Genomic DNA, 21,237 nt, shown 5'->3' with positions numbered 1-21,237 from the left:
ACTGAAGAATCGTTATTACAGATCATTTGTCGTTCACTTCAGTAGATGTATTTTAGGAATATAATATGTATATTATTTTTACGAAGACAAAAGGATATGTGGTATGTAAATTTAATAATAGAAAAAATTAACCTGAAAACATAACTCATTGATTTTTTCGAAATTTAGTAAAATGTTGTATCACCAAAAAATTCATATTTTTATAAATAGAAAAAGAATGTACAAAGCGTAAAAATGTTAGAGTTATAATGCATATTATCGCTTTAAAACAACAACAAGGATAACGCTAAGATTTCGAAATATATTTTTAATAAGTAGAATCGCGGCCATCCAAAAGTGAACGATAGCTTGAGAAAATTTCCGTATTTTTCGTTAGATTAAATCAGGCTGTATTCATTGGCGTTCGTGCAGCAGGTGTTACTATTTTAATAATAAAAAGTTGTAATAAATAATTTTTAATAAAAATGAGACTGAGAAGTAATTAATACATTATTAAAGTGAAAGTAAACTTTAGTAAAGAAACCTTTCCATCACCTATTCGCATCTCAAGCCTGTTTTCTTGCCAACCCCTCTTTATATTGAAGATGCAAGTCTTATTGCAATGTAATTGTCTCGCCACAGCAGCCAACGACCAATTTTCTTTTAGCTTTGCAATAGCCCTAGCTGTCTGCATCGGAGTGAGATGTGGCTGATGTAGCGTTTAAAAAAATAGTTTCAATAATTTTTTTATCGCTAGTGTCAAACTTTGACATTTTAGGACGCCTATGATTTAAAGTAAAAATCAAACTATTAAAAAAAAAAACGTTCACTTTTGGATGGCCGCGATAGTACATATATGGAGCTGAATAATGAAAGAGTGATCTCAGGACTTTTAGTTTTGTAATTTATTTTACGTGTAACAAAAATAAATGTCCAACAGATACAGATTAAAAATAAATTAAAGAAACATTTTGCCTAGAAAGGCCAATTTATAAAGAGTTTTGTTTGGAGTGAAAAAAATATAAACTGCCACGTAAAAGGAAGTTATTATCGGCCACGTTTTTTTTTACAGCTCACAGTGGATTAGTACCTGGAGGGTAAATACGTTTATACGAGTTTCCTGCAATAGTAAAAATAAAAATAGAGAAATCTGATGCTTTACGTGCAATATGCATTAGTTAAAATATATTAATTGGTAAAAAAAACTACGAAAAGCTTTTTACTGGGACCAAATTATCAGTACAACTTTAATGGATTTTACTAAACCCTATTGATTGAATACGTAACATTTAATGCCTTACATTTGGTGATAAACAAGGGTTTCGAAACAGCGTTTGTATGAAATTTGTTAGTAGTTAGATAAATCAATCTTCTTTATTTTTTTTATTAATTGAAATGAAGTACATATATCACTTTACATTTATTTATAACGGCATTTATTATTACTATAATTTTTTAAATTTATGACACAAGACAATTGTTAAACACTAACCTGAACGTTTCTGCTGAAAAAATTATTCGTAAATAAATGTACTTCGCTGAAGTTCCGTATTTGATCAAATTCAAATGTTAGTTCTACGTAGCCGTTGAGATTAGAATCGTTTTTCCAAGAAATCCATCCGTTACCTGTAAATTATATTAAAAATATGAAAAGTAATACGTTACTTGGCAAAATACCTTTTCCGTAACCAATGTCTAGTCGAAAGTTGTCGGCTCCAAATTCGCCATCTACAAGGCGTCCTAAACCACCTTCCAGTTCTCCGTTGGAACGAACGCCGTCGTAAGAACTGTCATACAATCCTTGAGATGGTTCTGAACCTTCAGGAGCGCTATATGATATAACACCACCTAAACAGGTATAAAAATGTTTAACACAAACGAATTACCCCCGACACGTGTTTTATAAAGAAACTCCACTCCACTTTATAGTATGAATTTAATTACAAGCAATTTACATAGTGAAGTAGTGAAATACGAAAGTTTTTATTGCATCTTGAGTAATTTACCCTTGATTATTTTGAAAGTAATTAAATACACTGCGCCGCAAAATTATCGCATAAAGTAAGAATGAACCGTAGTTTTTTGTATTTTACTTCTTTTGCGATTTCCTTATGTTGAATCTCTTATTTTATCGTGTTTCTTTTGTTTAGTAGCAAAAATCGCCATGTTGATAACTTCTAAAGTTGTTTATTATGAAAAGTTTGTATTAGTGTTATTGGTCAATTTCGTAAAGCATTTTGATTGTGGATTTGAGAGACGGTTAGTAAGAAGTTTTGGTTCCTTCAGTCATAAATTTCGAAAATGAATCCCTACGAACGTTTAAGTTGACATACAACAGCCGAACAATGTGCACAAATTGTTGTACTAGCCGAAGACGGTATTAATCAACAAGATATTGCAAATGTTCTTGATCTGCACCAGTCAACGGTATCTAGAGTTTTGCGTCGTTTCCACGAGACAGGAGAATACTCTAGAAGACCTGGACAAGGACGCAGACGAACAACAACAGCTCAACGGGATCGTTTTCTGATTTTACAGTCGTTGAGACACAGGACTCTGGCTGCTCCAGCTTTGCAAGTTATGACTTTAGGAAGATATCAATTCCAAATTAGTGCAAATACTGTTAGAAGACTTGCTGAACACGATTTAAGGCCCAGGATACCAGCAAGGGGCCCACAGTTAACAGCGGCTCACCGAAGAGTACGATTGCTGTTTACCCAAAATCACGTTGATTGGGAATTGGATCAATGAAGGTTAGTAATGTTCTCTGACGAGTCCAGATTTTGCCTGGATCAAAGTGACAGACGTGTCCGGGTGAACCGATGCTCAGGAGAGCGATATGCTCAATGTAACATTATCCCGAAAGTCAATTTTGGAAGAGGTTCCGTTATGGTTTGAGCAGGTGTCACTTTCGACGCTCGCACAGAGTTGGTGGTGCTAGAAAGTGGAAACCAAAATGCGGCGACGTACATTACCAATATTCTGGAACCTCATATTGTCCCATTCCAACCATTTATTGGGATGACTTTATTTTTATGCATGATAATTGTCGACCGTACGTTGCGGGAATAGTGCAGCATTATTTCCGTGAGGTCGAAATTGGGCAAATGCAATGGCCAGCAAGGAGTTCAGATCTAAACCTCATCGAGTAATTGTGGGATCCTACAGATAAAACAGTTAGAAGGTTACCAAATCCACCAACAACTCTTCATCAGCTGTCTTTGGGTCTAACTCAAGTTTGAGAAGAAATTAAGCAAAGAGTTATACAAAACCTCATTTTAAGCATGAGACAATGTTGTGCAGCTGTAATAAAGGCACGGTGCGCCAACACGCACTATTAACTGTTAAATTTCTTTGTTTTCTTCGAATTTGAATTTTTTTATTTTTTTGTTTTCTTGATTTCTTTCTTGTGTTCTGATTATTGTAGTGTTTACTTTTATAAATCTACTTCTTTAACACTTTACAGTTCGAAATGTTGTAACTGGAAATAAATTTGGCTCAAAAACACGAGTTTTGAAATTTATGCTTTAATTTTGCGGCGCAGTGTAGAAATTATTGGCACACAGTATTTTTTTTTATTCATTTTTCTGTGATTTTGACCTGGAAGCATTAGTAACATCAGAATAATTTATACTTCTGCCTGCGATATAACGACATCTACATGGTGCTAGTGAATGATTTGATTACAACAGGTTAACGCTTAATGTGCTTAAAACAATACATAATAGTTATTTGTATATCGAGGCCGCGAAATCATTCTTTAACGTACCGAGAGAAACCTTGTCGCCGAGGCCGCTTACGGACGAGGATAAAGGTGTATACAACATTTTTTGAGCAAATGAAAATTCATAATAATTATTATAAAACGAACAAGCAAAATTTACTTCACTGTCAATAAAACAATAAATTCGTCGCTATGGAAATGACATAAATAAAACAATTCATTTTGTAAATTATCGTACTCCTCCAGAGTTAAAATGTACGTACTCGTATTATAAATTCTGCGGTTTCTAATTTCATACCCGGAATATCTAAACGTCAGTCTTACATGGAAACTCTGATTTGTATCAAATATTAAAATGACGTTAATGTCGTTAAAAGCAACGGCCGCGAAATTGGATTTCGCGGCCTATTTTAAGTAGGCAAAGTGCTCGTTTCGCGTACGGTTGCACACAAATAAATTAAACAGCATTTTTTATGTTACAAGAGAATACCCTACATTTCTGGAGTTGATAACCTGGAATGTATTAGGTTAATTGGTGTCACTTTAGACCGGAAATTGTGCTGGGATGAACACGTTAATGATGTGTGTACCTAATAAATTGTCAAAAACAACATTTCAAAAAATAAATTAAAAGATGAAGTTGTGATCAAGTACTTTTGATGGCATATTACTCTTTATTTTCAAGTATTTCTAGTTCTGTTCTTATAACCTGGGGCTACGGTAGTTACCTTAAATCTGTTTTCAAGTTACAGCGTTGTGTAGTCAGAATTATAGGAGGATTAGCGTACAGAGCTGATGTAAGGCATTATTTTGTCAGGAAATGTAGGTATTCTTACTGTTCCCTCACTTTATATTTTCCGTGGCTTAGTGTATGTCAAAACTAAATGTTAAATAAATTGCCCGAGCATATTACGCAACTGCCTCTTTCACAGTGTTCACTCACTAGTAAGGAGTTTTTATTAAAAGTTGCATTTTAATCTGCCCACGAATTTTTTGATTGCTAATTTTGTGATATGTAATTTTTACTCTGCATTGTATTAACGTGATGTTGTATTTCTTTTAATCTGTAATGTATAGACATTATTCACCCCTAATTGTCACCAATAAAGTTTATTTACTTACTTAATTGTTGTTTAATGTAATATTGAAAAATAAAATACATATTTTTAAATTTTGTTTTATGCATATTCTAACTTTGTAAAAGCCTGAGTTATTACTTTTAAAGTTCTGAACTTAAAACAACGTAAGTTTTCTCAAAAGTAAAACTGTTTTTCCTAAAATTATGGTTATACACTTTCCAAGGCAATTTCTTAATAAATTGCTTGTCCAACTTGTACAAAAAATGTTGTTGTATAGAAATTTATAGTCATTCTTTTATTTCAGGAAGTTTACATGAAGTTCTTACCGCAACACAACACCAGATATACATATTTCATTGTTTCTGTATGTATAGTATATCTTAAGATTCCTAGCATTTTTTGAATAAAGCCAAAATATTTTATATTTGCATATTAAGGCCTGGTTTATTCACCTTCAAGTAACTTTATTTGAACGGTAATTACCATGGACCCACCAATAGCAGAGTATAAATCATAGCAACTACTGGCCAGATAAATTTACTTGAAGGTGAATAAGCCGGGCCTAAATATTTTAAAAGTACCTACCTGAAGTTAGTAAGTTACTCATAATAACATACATATTTTATTTTAAGTAAAAGGTAATTAATATTGCAATTTATTTGAGCATACTTACACTTTATGATAATAGTAAAGTAAAAGTGAATTAGAATGTTTTGTTAAAAGTTAGCTAACGTAACGAAGAGCAACTTATGCTTAATCAAAGCAACCTCTTGAACCAACAGTTCTCTTGGCCAATTTTAAAGTTTTAAGGACGGTTTAAAGCAGGAAATTAATTTTAAAGTAAAGCTGTTTAATCAGGGACAAATGTAGATTAGTAAAATCAGGACAGTTCTGACTGCCTTAATACTATACAGTGAGCGGCAAAAGTATGGAATAAATTCATTAAAAATTAAACAAAATTTTTTTCAAAAAAATCGTTGGACAGGTCAATTTTAGTTTATAAAAATACATATTTTAATACAAAATAAAATTCCAAGCAGTCATTTGTTTTCGAGTTATGACGTCATTGATAGTTTTTTTAAGTGGAAACCCCCTATTTTTTTTCTTGATTCTGATAGCCCTTTTAATTGTCTAAAAGCCAGTATAAAAATTTTGTTACCTTATATAAGGAAATTTTTGACAAAAAAAATAATAAAGTTGGAAAAAATAAATTTTATAACGAACAAAAATAAGTCAAATCTGCGTTAGTAAGTACTTAAAATTATGGAATTAAATGTTCGAATTGCCATCCCCCAGCTTGTTGACAAAAAGCAAGTTTATGAAGAAATTCCCCTTGTTTTAGTTTTATCTAGTTTTATCCCCGCACCCAATCAAAATTAAAATTTCAATACGTTGTGTTTCTGTTAAATGAGTCATTTTCGAAAACGTTTTGTAAAACAAAAAACATACGAATGAAATTCACAGTAACATTTGACTGTTTGATTTACTTACTTGATTTTTTGACTTGTTTTTGTTCGTTATAAAATTTATTTTTTCCAACTTTATAATTTTTTTTTCAAAAATTTCCTTATGTAAGATAACAAAATTTTTACACTGTCATTTAGACAATTAAAAGGGCTATCAGAATCAAGAAAAAAAAATAGGGGGTTTCCATTTAAAAAAACTATCGAAGACGTCATAACTCGAAAACAAATGACTGCTTGGAATTTTCTTTGGTACTAAAACATGTATTTTTATAAACTAAAATTGACCTGTCCAAACATTTTTTTGAAAAAAATTTTGTTTAATTTTTAAGGAGTTTATTCCATACTTTTGCCGCTCACTGTATATCATATTTTCTTATCATTTAGATGAGAAATAATGGGCACAGTCTATCAATCGATAAATTATATACATATTGATTAATCTGAACAAAAGAACCAACTGATTATTATCTGTAAAGTACGTTTCTCCTATTGTTATATATTTATTAACTACTCAGACTAAAAATACATATACCTAATGTTCATAATGTCTCATAATAAAACTTAATAATAAATGTCTCGATGATTGAGAACATTCTAAGTAAATAACATTTTTTCACTACTAGTAATAAAGCCTAGCGTTATCGGTTATTATAGAACACTGAGAAGTTTCGTTTTTCTACGGTGGCCCAGTGACAGGTAAATAAATAATTTTTATAATAATAATGGAACAACCGTCACCTAGCAACGAAAGATTGTCGTCTTTTTCATTGGTTAACGTAGACGAATTTCATACCAACTGTCAAGAAATGACAACTCGGACCTGTCGCATCCGACAAAATAATTTGATTAATAATTATTATCAGAAAGGGTTTGAAACGTACCTACTAGTGAAAAAAATAGTATATAAACCACGGTGGAGAAGTCCCTTATAGCCGTCGCGCCTTACAACCCTCGGCGCGCCTCGGGCTCTAATCTTGATGGTCTGGCTATAATCATGAACTTCTCCACCTTGGTATATAATATACTATTTTTCACTACTAGTAATAAGGTCTAGCGTTATCGGTTGTCATAGAACACTGAGAAGTTTCGTTTTTCTACGTTGGCCCATGACAGGTAAATAATTTTTCATTATTAACCAGTGGTGAATAATGGAACAACCGTCACCTAGCAACGAAAGATTGTCGTCTATTTCATTGATTAACGTAGACGATTTTCATACCAACTGTCAAGAAGTGACAACTCGGACCCGTCGCATCTGACAAAATAATTTGATTAATAATTATTATCAGAAAGGGTTTTAACGTATCTAGTAGTGAAAAAATAGTATATAAACCACGGTGGAGAAGTCCCTTATAGCTTTCGCGCCTTACAACCCTCGGCGCGCCTCAGGCTCTAATCTTGGCGCTCTGGCTATAATCATGAACTTCTCCACCTTGGTACTATTATTCACAATCGGTTAGTAACGTACAGCTTTTCTAACCTCTTAAAGGTTGGAAAGTGAGCGATTACTCGTGTACACATCAACCGGTCAGTAATGGTGAAAAAGGAGACAGTAATGAGTCGTAAGCGGTCAGTAATGAAACCCATAACTGACCTGTGGTGGCGCTACTGTCGCACCAATCGCGAAAATCTCTGTACGTTTTTCTGGTATCGTAATTTGCTTTTCTCAGATAAGAGATTGAGTGTTAATTTGTGAGAGGATTCCCGCAATTCTTAGGAGGGTACACTCTATTTCACTATCGCACATTTTGTTTGTTAAAAAATGTGAGCAAATATCAATTTGGTTTGACCTTTGTGAACTACAATTTAATACAATCTCAATCGTGCGCGCCTACTAAGTTTTAATATTTTGCCGAAATAAACGATAATATTACGGAGGTTGGTTTTTATTTATTTTTTATTATTATAATGTTGCTTGTTTTATTAAATGATTGATTGTGAATAAAATAGTCTATTCGGAATCGTATTGTAATATGCACATTCCTAACCTTATACGAGGGCGGAAAGTTAACCATTCCTTTTTATCTTTACTTCCCTCTCTTGGTCAGTAATAGGCCACTTTCCACCCTGTTATAAGGTTTTTCCAGTGGCGTACTTACTGAAAGTCGAAAAACAGTAGAAATAAAACTGCATCAAATTAATTGTTTATTTGCTAAAAATGTAATGATTCCGAATAAAATAGTATACAAACCTCGGTGGGAATGTGTTTCATTCCTGTCTCGAGCATTAGTTCACCTCGGCTACGCCTTGGTAAACTATCTTAGCTCTCGACAGGAATGAAACACTTCCCACCTCGGTATGTAATCTACTAATACAAACCTTGGCGAAAGTCCATTCCTGTGTCTCGAGGACTAGTTCACCTCGAGGGCAAGCCTCTCGGTAAACTATTGTTCTCTCGACAGGAATGGAACACTTTCCTCCTCGGTATGTAATATACTATATTTCCACCTTCTAAATAAATCACAGTTTACAGGCATTTGTGGTAACTAAGTAAATGAGTAGTTACGGGTAGAGCCCTGTAATATTTTACAGGCTCGTAGAAGAGACCTGTAATAATTTGCTCATCAAAAAAGAATTAACCAAAACTAATTAAAGTATTTTTGAAAAAGTTTATTATAAACACAAACAAATTTAACTACCAATTGTTGCAATTACATACGTTAATAATGCATTTTGATCCGTTTTCGGAAGTAATTTTCATACCGCTCTTGGGATCGAATCAGTAGAGAACCGCACTTGCAGCGTTGGTAATTCCATGGTTATTTTCTTGCACTGCAAGAAAATCGCCTTCAAAGTCTTCATGGGGCATTAAAGCCATTCTTTCTTTTCTTTCTTTTTGCAACAATTTTCACATAACTTCTGACACTATTTTTGTTGTTTATTTCAACACCATGACGATGTAGGCATAATTATTGATAAAAAAAAAATTGAAAAACGAAATTTAAAGGCTGAAGGTGGAAATAAAAGTTTGTATGCAACTCGCTTAGCAATTAAACTTTATTCTACTAGGCTTACTGGCTTATGGCTCGTTCCTTACGTCACTCGCCTCACAAAAGCAAGCGCGTCCGTAAAGATTAATTTACTAAGCGCCTCACATAAATAACTGTTACTTATGTGGTTTTGTTTTTAATTTACTACATTTGAATTTCTATTTTAAGCAATAATAATTATAGTGTTTGCGTTAAAGCTTTATGATTTCCCTTTAACATTGATACCAATAGCGTAACCGAAAATATTAGCATTTGGTAAACATAGGGCACAATGGACACTCCATTATTTTTTTGTTAGTTATAATTATTCATCCAATAAAGCTATTAAAGCTTTTGTGGACTAATAAAACTCAGTACACAGTAAAACATAAAGATAATTTTTAAACATATGAATCACGATTTGGTCAGTACATTAGATATAAAAACAAATGAATGTTAAATAGCAAAAAAATAACAAATTTAGTAAATACGTATGATGTAATTTTCATATTTTTGTGGAATTAGTTCTAGTTTTAAAATAACACTTTTACACACTTTTTCAACTGCAGTAATGTTTTGATATTGTTATTTTTTTACTTTGTAGTATGATTTATTGGTAGAAATAAAAACATTACAAATGGACAAATATTCATTGTTCATTCATCATTTGAACAGAGATTTTCGTGATAATAATAATAGGTTATTGTCCACAGTTTCTTATTTAGAGTAAAATTCAAATAAAATTACATGCAAGTTACAAAAACAGAATACACATAAACAAATTATCTACTAAATCTACACAGGACTACCGGCACCTGTTTGCTAGTATACAGAGTGATTCTGAAATAAGTTTGGAATAAAATGTGGAGTATCCTTGACATAAAATAATTCTGCGTAAATGACTTTTGGAGGTGGAATCAAAAGGATGGAAATTACCCTATATCCTTGTAGGTATTTTCGACGCATATGAATAGGGGAAATTTTTCCGAATTTGTTCACTTCATTAGCAACCATTGTTACATCAACTTGACAATAAAGTCCTAGGTGCAAGCACACTGCTTTGTAAATGTTTCTATGGAAATGATCGAGAAGAGTAATGTCATAATAATATAGTGAACATTTTTTAATAAACAATTGTCATAGTCAAAATTAAGTAAAAAACCACTCTGTACTACCCTAAAATGTGCGCATATGGAGCAGCTGTATAACAATTTGACACCAAATCATAGTTAAGGTTAGGTTCACTTCACTTCTCGTACCTTTCTTCCGGGAATTCATTTTCAAAACAAATTGAATGAGAAATCAGCAGAAATCTTTTTCGTATTTGAAATAAACTTTAGATCGTCAGGGCGCAGGTTCAGTTACATTAAAAAAAATTTGATACTCAGTGTGACTAACCGTATTATCATGAAAATCACTGTTTGGCTCATACCAACATGACAACGTTTTGATAATTGTTTATTAAAAATTTTCAATCATAGGTAAATATTGATGTTTGTGACTGACGGGTACCGTTGATTATTGTTGTTGCTAAACTACCAAGATAATCAGGTAATCATCTTTAACTCAGCAGCGTACTAGCAATTTTGACCAAATTTTCAATCATTCGTATCTCGAAAACGAAAACATTTTTATAAGAAATTTTTTGTCTATGACTTCTTCTCATCATGAATTTCAGAATCACCCTGTATATTGGGTGATTCAAAATGATTGTGGATGAGCATGACAACTATGCACGAAAATTTATGTTGCAACTGTGTGTGTGTGTGGGGTAGAGTTGACATTTGTATGACATTACATATGCGTGCATTTGTTTTTTTTTATACCATTGCACATTGATTTGACAATTTTCAAAATTGCGCGACTATGAACTGTCAAAGAAATGTGAACTCTATCCTACCCACACAGTTGCCACATAAATTTTCGTACGTAGTTGCCATACTATTCCACAATCATTTTGAATCATTCAATATTTGTCTCGTACTGTAAAATAACTAAAATAGTTATTTGTATCACAAGGCTAGAAATAGCCATTTTGCAAGTGCGAGCACTTGCAAAACATTTTCTAGCCGTGTAATACACAAAATTTTTTTGGCCGACAATTTATTTAAAGCAAAATACATATAATCATTTTTGTTAAAAAATTACCAGATAGAGAATTTATTTTTCTTCCATTGGCAACATAAAGGATTCAACAAGCGACTGTCACGACAAAAATCAACCAATTCGATAAAGGATACAAATTTGCCCGACATCAATATTTTACACTGACACTTTGTGCTGCCAACCTGAAATCTTTCATTAAAAATTCCTGTTTCGATGTTCTTGCCTAGGCAGGGAAATGTTAGTTTCCAGACGATTTAGACGAATGAAAAATCTGTGTTTCTAGACGGAGGCCGAAAAAAAATATGTCCTTTACCTTTGGCAAACATCTTCGGACAAGTCAATTTGTGTTCTCAATGTTTTATTAAAATTTTTAGTATTGACAAGTAATCTAACAAATACAGAATAATAATTTACTCTGTATAATTTGTGTTTAACTTCAATTTCACCTTTTTCAAAAATCTCAAGTCAAAGTACGTTTCGCGCAAGCTTTGATATGACATTTATTATTCAACCAATATGGAAGACGATGTTTTTCTGTCAACTGTAAATACAAATCTTTATTATATACCACTAGCAGTTTTTTCGATATGTCCAATGTAATTCAGACAATTTCTTAAATTGTTATCGGCACTTCGGTTCTTAGAAAGTGATTTTCTGGATGCATTTTCTGCGAACTTCTTCATATTATTTTATGACTCTAGTACAATAGCGTACGTGTTCACCCCAGGATGTGTAACGCCTAACCTGTCAATTCGTTGATACGGTCAAGCTATAGATGGTCATGCAATAAGGGATGTCGATTGCACGAAGTGAACGACGAGAATACCAGACCGGCTATAAAAGCAAAATATAATAAACCCTCTATATAGGGATTCTATTTTCTCTTGCCCGTCACGGTCCACCACATGGACCACTCGCAGTTTTAATAATGGATTGCCGCTACTCTATGATTTATCAATACATTCCTGGCTACCGGTGCAATGAAGTCTCCAATTCTATTTGGTATCAACAGAAAAAATTGTTTTATTGGAAGCACATGTGAATGAACTACAGCCGGCTAATGCGCTTCGAAACTCGGCGTTTCTAAATTGCCGGAGGGAAAAAGTTTTATGAAAAGTTAACTTTACTACGTATACTGTTTGCAAACATTTTATTTCCGATGGAATTATGCAGTCAAATGGCGCTTTCTGAATAATATGCGACATTTAATTGTTCACCGTTCGACCTAAATTAAATTTATGCGGATTTTACTTTGGGGAAGTTGTGGGGGGGCACTACTAGGAAAACAAATAAAAGTAGTTTATGTTAACTTTATTTTAAAATTTAACATTGTATAAAGAACAAGTATGCTTGTACACAAGTTGTTGATTTGTGATCATAGATTTTTTAACAAAAAATCTGCTCTATAGCAATAATTACATTTTGAGTAAAAGACTTGAAAGTTCCAAGTTGTTCCTAAGGGAACTTTTAAAGATAAATATTTTGTTGACTGTTACATATGATTGTAACAAACTAATAAGCTGTTTGATAATGATAATCTTTGAAGAAGATTTTTTGCATACCTATTGTATTTCACTTGCACCCTCGAAATTTTGATTGGTTATAATAAATAACTCATTTTACACTTCTTTATGCTGTGATTATGACACTACTGTGCTATGATTTTTTGCTTTATTTTTGTTTGACACATTAGTGGAGTATTTTCTGCGTTATAATTTTTCACAGTTCTTATAATTAGAAATACATATGTATGTGTATGTATGTACGAGTAGTTATTCAATGCAATCCTGAAAAATTACTTCTCAGGTCTGGTATAATTGCATCTAACAACATGGACGTAAACGTATATCAAAAGGCAATCACGTCTGCTTGTGCAAAATCTAATTAAGTCTACTCTTGCCAGCTGTATGCAAGAAACCGAACATTGAGTAACTAAGTGCGTCGCGATTATGTCTGCCTAATCCGTATTATCCGAATTAGAACGATAATTCAGTTTCACGATGGGCGACATCTGGTCCGGCCCTCCATCTTATTTTGTTAAAGGCGTCGCTTATTTTGAAAATCCTGTCTGCAAGATCGTATATTGAATTTAATTAAGAGGGTGTTTAGAATCGCTGCAGATGTGGAAACTTCAATGTCTTTAGCTGAAGTAATTAGTCTGCAAATGAGTAATGAGTGGTAGCAGATTACAACGAGATGGCTACACCTAAGATCTTCATTTTTTTTTTCAGTACAATTGATGTTTGCATACATCTACAGTAGAAAACGTTCGAAATTTTAAGCTCAAACATACTACCTCTGTCAGAAAATATGATATACGTTTGAAATTTAAAATACATACATATACAAATGTATACGATATTTTCGGACAGAGGTAGTAATTTATGTATTTTGCTGTATTTGGAAAGTCAACGGTATGTAATGTTTTCCAAATCTAACACCAAACTCAAAATTTAATGCAAGGTTTATAAATACTTCGATATACAAAGTAAATGCAGTAAGGCCCAGTTTAATAATAAACTTAAAATCGACTTTAGCTTAAAGTGACTTTAATGGATTGTTGCAACAATATGTTTCTATGGTAAATGGTAAAATTTAATGTTAAAGTAACTTTAGGCTGATGATGAAATTGGGGGTTAGTAATTTAAATATATATTTCTTATACATATAGTTATAATTGAAAAAGTACATAACTTATTCCACTTTTTGTACAGAATGTTGCGTACCTACATGGCGTGTGGTGACTAACAAGTTAGCCAATTCAGTAAGAAGTAAATCTAAAAATATTAGGATTCACATGTTGCTGAAATATACAACTGATTTTCTGGTTTTGTTTGTAACAAAACTTTTACCAATCAAATGTTGTTTTAGTAACCGGATAATTCTAGTTAATTATTAATGTCTCGTAACGATTATAAAGTGAAATGACTGTCAAACGGGTATGATTATTTTGATAAGGTAGGGTTGGTTGGTTGGTGTTATGTGTGTTACGACTAGGCATGACGGTTAAATTCGTTTTGGCATCCCAGCCGTAGTAATTCATCAGCAAAAAAATTTGTTAGGGTGCATATTATATGAAATTGGCATTATTCAGTAGGTAGAATTGTACCTACCAGATTAAGTATAGGTTGTTTCACTTTTGCAAGATAAAGCTTTTTTATCATGAAAAAGAACAAAACGTATTTTTTTCATGAACATCAGCTTATTGTATAATTACCGTACATACAGTGCGTTCGTAAAGTTCGGAATAAATTCGATAAAACTGTAAGTATTAATTTCTGAGAAAAATCCTCGAAGAAGTCAACTTTATTTTTAAAATGTGCATATTCCTCAGTATGTACTTTACTTATGTTGACAGCTATTCATCTTATGACAACCCTCACTTTTTTCTTCTTTTACGGATAGACCCTAGTACTACCTATACGACGACTGAAAAAAAAATTATTCCAAAAATTTAATTTAATTCTTAAGGTAAACTTTTTTTTATATGGGTTTAGTTAAAATCGAAGGTTTATTTTAATAGACCAAAGAATTTAGAAGATTTGCGGAAGAAAATTCGTGCTGAAACAGAACAAATAAGCCCTGACATTATTGAGCGCAGTGTACAAAGTGTCGGTGACTGCTAAATGGTTGGCGGGAGGCAATTTCAACATTTGCGTTGAATTTTATTGTTAACCTTAGATGTTTTGTTTGAGGTCAATTGAAATTTTTACAATAAAACTTATATTAAATTTTTGAAGTAAATTTTTTGTCACTTACAATTACACGAGAGCTTTTTTTTGTCGAAGTAAACTTGAAATTTCAATGAGAATTTTGTTGCCTGGCAATTTACCGAAAAAAACTGCCTCTGAAAAAATTACGAGTTTGTAGGACGAGTAATTTTTTCTGGCAGTTTTTTGAGTTTAATTGCCAGACAACAAAACCCGAATTATAAATGTCAAGTTTACTTCGACACACAAAAAAAACTTGAGCGTAATTCGGTAAGACAATTTAATGAATACGTAAATTACCATGATGCAGACCTACTAGAATCAGACGCTTTCAAAAGTTAGGTTCCGTTTTGTCGCTGGAAAAGTTAGGGCAAACTTTTTTCGCTGTCATAATGACAAAAACACCGCTGCTTATGGGATTTTTAGTGTATGAATTAAATTGTCCATTTAAAATTTTTCCCATCTTTGGTCGACTTACCGAGCCTGCCCGAACTTCGCTAGTGGGCCATATTATGACTCTTGGACGATCTTCATTTGAGACGTATTGTTTTACAGTGGATACATACAGGCCATATAGGGTGATTCACGAGTAATAGTGACGAAATTTGTGATGCAGCCAACATTACATTTGCATCTATTGTGTCGATTTAAAAAATATATATTTTAAATTTATACAAGATAGTCAACATGCCCGATATCACATTTCTCAAGTTTAATCAAAACCATTATAACGGGTGTTTTTTTTTAATTTGGCGTCGAAGTAGGCGTTGAATTATCAATTGTGAACGCACTATACAGGTTACAGATCACGGATCAGCTGTTTAAATATTACGTTTTTACACGAGTGGTGCGCTCTCAATCGACTCTCCAACGCCTAATTAGACGCCAAATTTAAAAAACACCCTTTAGTCTGTCTCAATTCTAAATTTCCACCAACACTGCATTCTACGTTAGAAATACAACCGGCAACACTGTTTGGTGAAAAATGCGTCATCTTGTATTTGTGAGGTTATCATTCTCTATGTCGGCCAATTTCCCTTTTTACAACTCAAGAGTTTAGAATAAAGGAAAAGGACGTGCTAACCTTTTTATCTCTTCGAAACATTTTACTAGAGCATTTTTCATTTTAGCGTCAAGTAAATTACGTTGTTTTCGAATCATGTTTATAAAATAATTATATTGCCAAGTTTAGTTATAACAATCCCCAGTTTAGAAATATTTTTATTTTGCCAACATAATTTAACAGGTGGTGGAAATTTAGTTTTGAGATAAACTATAGAACAATTAATAAAAAAAAACAGAATGTGTCGTAAAGACGCACGATAGAAGTGAAACTTTTGTATTACAGGGAAACATTGTAATTATTCATCAATCACTTTTAAATAGCATATTCACAACAAAATTGTATATTTTAATGAAGAAAATAAATTATGTATAAACAACGATAACACTAAACAATATCGAAATGCGTAACTCATTGTTCATTTTTAAGCCACCAAATTAATGAGAGGACATTATCGATAAATGCCGTGAGTGTGACAAAGACAGAAGTATATACAATTTTAAGGGATGATTGTATCGTGTCAAACAGATTAACTTACATTTAAGTGAGATGGAAATATTGGCGCAACCGTTGTGCGAGACACTGCTCCCACTCGACCCGAGTGTTTACCCCCACCACTTTTCGTCACACAAAAAGGTTGCCGATCAGAATTTCAAGACCCTCCCATAAAAAGTTTCACTTCAAAAACTATGGGGAACATGCGTTGTTGGTTGCATTACAAATTTTGTTAGAGTCATTATTTTATATTAGTTACTCGTGAATCACCTTGTATTTTAAATGTTTGCGTTCGTAATAATGAAGTCAATGTCTAATCTTTCTTTTGGTAGGTATACTTTCCATAGTTGTACCACAATTTGATCTTTTTGTGATTTAACCTCTTCAAGGCGCCTGCAGTACCTACATTTACCAGACTTTTGAATTGATGTAGCACTGACAGATAACAACTGTGCAATGAAAGGCCTAATGCACTTCTTTTAGTTGACTATTTATTGCGCAGACATATTGTAACAGGGACTATTATGCTAGATAAATTTCCTGTTCAATCAGGACAACGGTTCATCTCACGAGAGCTGCAGTTTCGGACTATCCATACCGCAATCCAACCTGAGTACTACGTTACTACGTATATAACTGCACTTATCACTTTGTCCCATGTTACACTGTTTTTCTTTTGGTTTTCCCCTTTTGTCAATTGTATTTCACTATTCTATTTCCTATCTCTATTAAATGTCACAGTGAAGTAAATATGAAATAATTTTGAGAAATAGCGAAATACAATTGACAAAAGAGGAAAACCAAAAAAAAAACACTGTAAGGAATTTTGGAACAATGGAAATTAACTGCATTTTGTTTTAGTTTCTTCGATGTAATAAGTACCAGTCGCTGAAAAAATTAGTGGCAAAATGATTCGGTAATTGTTCACTTTAACTACTTCTGGAATTTTCGCGTTTTTTCTGGCTAGACAGCCTCAGGGCGTCCTCCTAGATCGTGCCCCACCATTCAAACCTTGTGCAAATGCCTTTTTTTCTCTCTCTTGTTGTGTTTCAAGGTCGCGTCAAGGTCGCGCCAAGTCTTAGTATAACTAAAGGGTAAGGAAAATTTTCATTTGCACAAGGTTTGACTGGTGGGAAACGATGTAGGAGGACGTCCTGAGGCTGTCTAGCCAGAAAAAACGCGAAAATTCCAGAAGTAGTTAAAGTGAACAATTACCAATGATTCAATTGATTTTTAATTCCCGATTATTATTATGTATCATTATTATCACTAAGAAAACATTTGACAAAATTCGAATGTGAGCTGTATCTTAATCGTTACATGTTACATACAACTTGTTACCGTATTAATCACAACAGTATTCATGTATACGGATATGTATATTCGTTGCTGACTTTTTTGTTTACAAATAACGTACTTACAGACTTCCTCACTAAAATCAAGACAGATAGGTAATGTTTAAATCATAGATGCGAATTGACACTTTGCTTAAGGGTTCGCAAGCCAATAGCCTATTCTGCTACAACGTGACTGTCTTGTAAACTATTCATGAAATGTCACTCAAAGTACTACTTCCCTATTAATTATGGATAAGTTAAGTAGTGGATCACACGCCGTGGTCTCTGCGAGATGTAATCTACCGTCTACAGTAAGCGCTGCTCTTGACACTGATTAATCGCAAGGCTGCTATATTATAAAGGGGTCATTTACATGCCGCATGCCGACTTTTTCGTGTTATTTCAAGCGAATGATTCCACCGGTTTGTTATTATATTTCATTCTATTCTTCGTTTATTATTGATCCCTAAGTAATTTTTAATAGTTATATTATTCGCGTAATTACGTTTATTGCTTTGCCAGGGAGAAAAATCAATAAATAATAATACTGGATTTTTTACCTTCATATGGACATCCCAGAAGCTCGATTCGAAGGCAAATGGTTCTTCTGTGGACACTGTAGGGCAGAATTCGCACTTTACTAGCAAACACAGGTGGCATTAGACGCTGACTTTCTATGGATGCAGTATCAGTATTTCCTCGTAAGATCTGAAATTTGTATACGTTTTATTAATTCTATCATTGGATCGCCAATATACCGGGTGTCTCAACGGTTTGGCAAAGTAGATTTACTAGGTTAATATAAGTTCTTTGAAAAATGTTATTATTTCATGTTATACATACAAGTTATGAGCACGGTTTAAAAATATTTTAGATTATACAGGGTGTTTGGTGTATCGGTGGCAACACAAACTTATATTTTTTTAACTGGAACACCCAATATTTTTTTACGTTTTTGGAAAGCTCTCGTCAAAACAAAGAGGAAGATACCACATTTGATGGGTCTAACTTCTACTGTTAGTAAACTATTCGCTCTTTTGTGTCCGAACAAACCAAACTTTGAAAACTTGTAAAAAATTATAACAGATGATAATTACATATTTAGATTAGGTTTTTTTAGAACATTGAAAATATCGTCAATTTTATTGCCTTGTTGAAAAACATTAAGATATTTAGTTAATTACGTAGAGCGCGCTTCAAACGCAAACTCTTTATTTAGTCAATTTTTTTAAATGGAACATCCTGTATTTCCACAAATTTGGATAACTTGTTTATTATGTTTTTTTTTTTTGGAAAGTGTACAACCGCCACTGTTCTTTTTATTTCTTTTTTTTTAAGTTAATTAAAGGTTAAATTTATTCTCTTTTGAATTATTTTATAAATCTATAGTAATATTAAACTCGATGAAATGTATTTTTTTGGTTCAGTTAAATTAAAGAAAAATCTGAAATATTTGATATTTTAAATGAAATTTGTGGATAAACTATTTATTTTAGATGCCAAACACCTTATGTCTTTTGAACGCTCACTGAAAGAGCTATCCAACGGTATATCGACATACAGAGTGTTCCATTAAAAAAAATTGACTAAATAAAGAGTTTGAAGCGCCCTCTACGCAATTAAATAAAAATCTTAATGTTTTTAACAAGGCAATACAATTGATATTGATATTTACAATGTTCTAAAAACACCTAATCTAAATATTTTTTACAAATTTTCAAAGTTTGGTTTGTCCGGACCCAAAAGCGCGAATAGTTTACTAACAGTAGAAGTTAGAGCCATCAAATGTGGTATCTTCCTCTTTGTTTTGACGACAGCTTTCCAAAAACTCAAAAAAATACTGGGTGTTCCATTAAAAAAAATATAAGTTTGTTGTTGCCACCGATACACCAAACACCCTGTTTAATCTAAAATATTTTTAAACCGTGCTCATAACTTGTACGTATAACATTTTTCAAAGAACTTATATTAACTTAGTAAATCTACTTTGCCAAACCGTTGGGACACCCGGTATATTTGAGTTAAGGTTTTCACTAACATCATTGAATTCTTTGTAGATTGTAGAGAATAATTATCATTGTATTATGTATTAAAGGATATTATTTAACAAAGGCTCAGTTATGTGTAACAACCTATGTAGGTGTCTACGTCTTGTATTAGACGTCCGCTTCTTTCGATGTTTTACTTAACTGTTAAAAAAAAAAAAGAAATTTGTTGAAAAGTTCTAATGTAGACGGAAGGAGAATTTATTAAAGATTTCCTGCCGATAACTGTTGTGTAGACGATGTCGATTTTTTAACACATAACGAACTGCGAGAAAAATATGAGCTTGTTAAATTTATCTTTGTGTACGAAAGTCTTTTTGAGTAAAAATGGAATTCTTTTGATGTGAAATATGTACAAAGTTCTGTGACTTAGGAAAACGTCCTTATTGTTAGTATACTGAATCTAAATAATTAATGTTAAAAAACAACATTTTTTGAATATTAATGTGTTTGCAAGGTTAACTTAACGAAGTAGCTAATCGTTGTTTATAAATGAAATTTCTAAAATTTAGTTATGTCTAAAACGACAAACACAGTGGTTGTCATATTCATTTAAAAAATTGTTACTTAATACAATTTACCGTGTGGTTAAATTACTGAGTAAATTAGTGATAATCTTCTGTATTGCATATATTTTTAAATAACAATAAGTTGAAATAGTACCTGTCAAAATATGTTTCTCAAGCTGTTGTACAGTCGTTGACCAACATAAAATGGGACAAAGTAAATTTCGATTCTGTAATTCGATTTTTTGCAAAATCCATCTCTAGGAAAAATTAGTAAATAAGTGTCATTATTTGACGATATTAATCACTTAATCAGTATTAGATAATTATAATGCCAAACTTAACGCCAGAACAGAAAGCGGTAATCACCACAAGATTAAGGAATGGGGTATCAGTACGTGCAATTGCTGCTGAATTAAACATAAATAAAAATACAGTGCTAAAAACACCACCTAATTTTTTGTAGATCAATTGTCAAGTTAAATCAAGTTGTAATCTGAGACACATACGTCCCAGTTACACTACACAAATCTTTGAATTGTGAAACTGTCTAAGGTAACACTTTGTCCTATTTTATTTTGGTCGACGACTGTACATACATACTTTCACAGCTTATATTTCCGAATAAGTAATATATTTTTGGAATCTAAAATAAAATATTCGTTATAATCAGTTGTTTTCCAACTGATAAAATCTAACTGAAATTTTGTTATAAAAGCTTTATTTTTTATTAAAATAAAAGCAAGTTTGTTCAATTT

General features: G+C 32.5%; 1 protein-coding gene across 1 annotated transcript in view; it reads right to left on the bottom strand.

Moving 5' to 3' along the window:
- Window positions 1-21,237, bottom strand: part of LOC138141231 (discoidin domain-containing receptor 2-like) — a 173,371-nt gene that overhangs the window by 30,158 nt on the left and 121,976 nt on the right. The window contains exons 5-7 of the mRNA XM_069061930.1: window positions 18,489-18,636; window positions 1,657-1,827; window positions 1,472-1,605 (exon numbers count right to left, since the gene is read on the bottom strand). Of these exons, the coding sequence (XP_068918031.1) occupies window positions 1,472-1,605; window positions 1,657-1,827; window positions 18,489-18,636 (453 nt within the window). The remainder of the gene's footprint in view (window positions 1-1,471; window positions 1,606-1,656; window positions 1,828-18,488; window positions 18,637-21,237) is intronic.

This window comes from Tenebrio molitor, chromosome 1 (assembly GCF_963966145.1).
Source record: "Tenebrio molitor chromosome 1, icTenMoli1.1, whole genome shotgun sequence".
Classification (NCBI taxonomy): Eukaryota; Metazoa; Arthropoda; class Insecta; order Coleoptera; family Tenebrionidae; genus Tenebrio; species Tenebrio molitor.
This window is presented reverse-complemented; position numbering and strand designations above follow the sequence as displayed.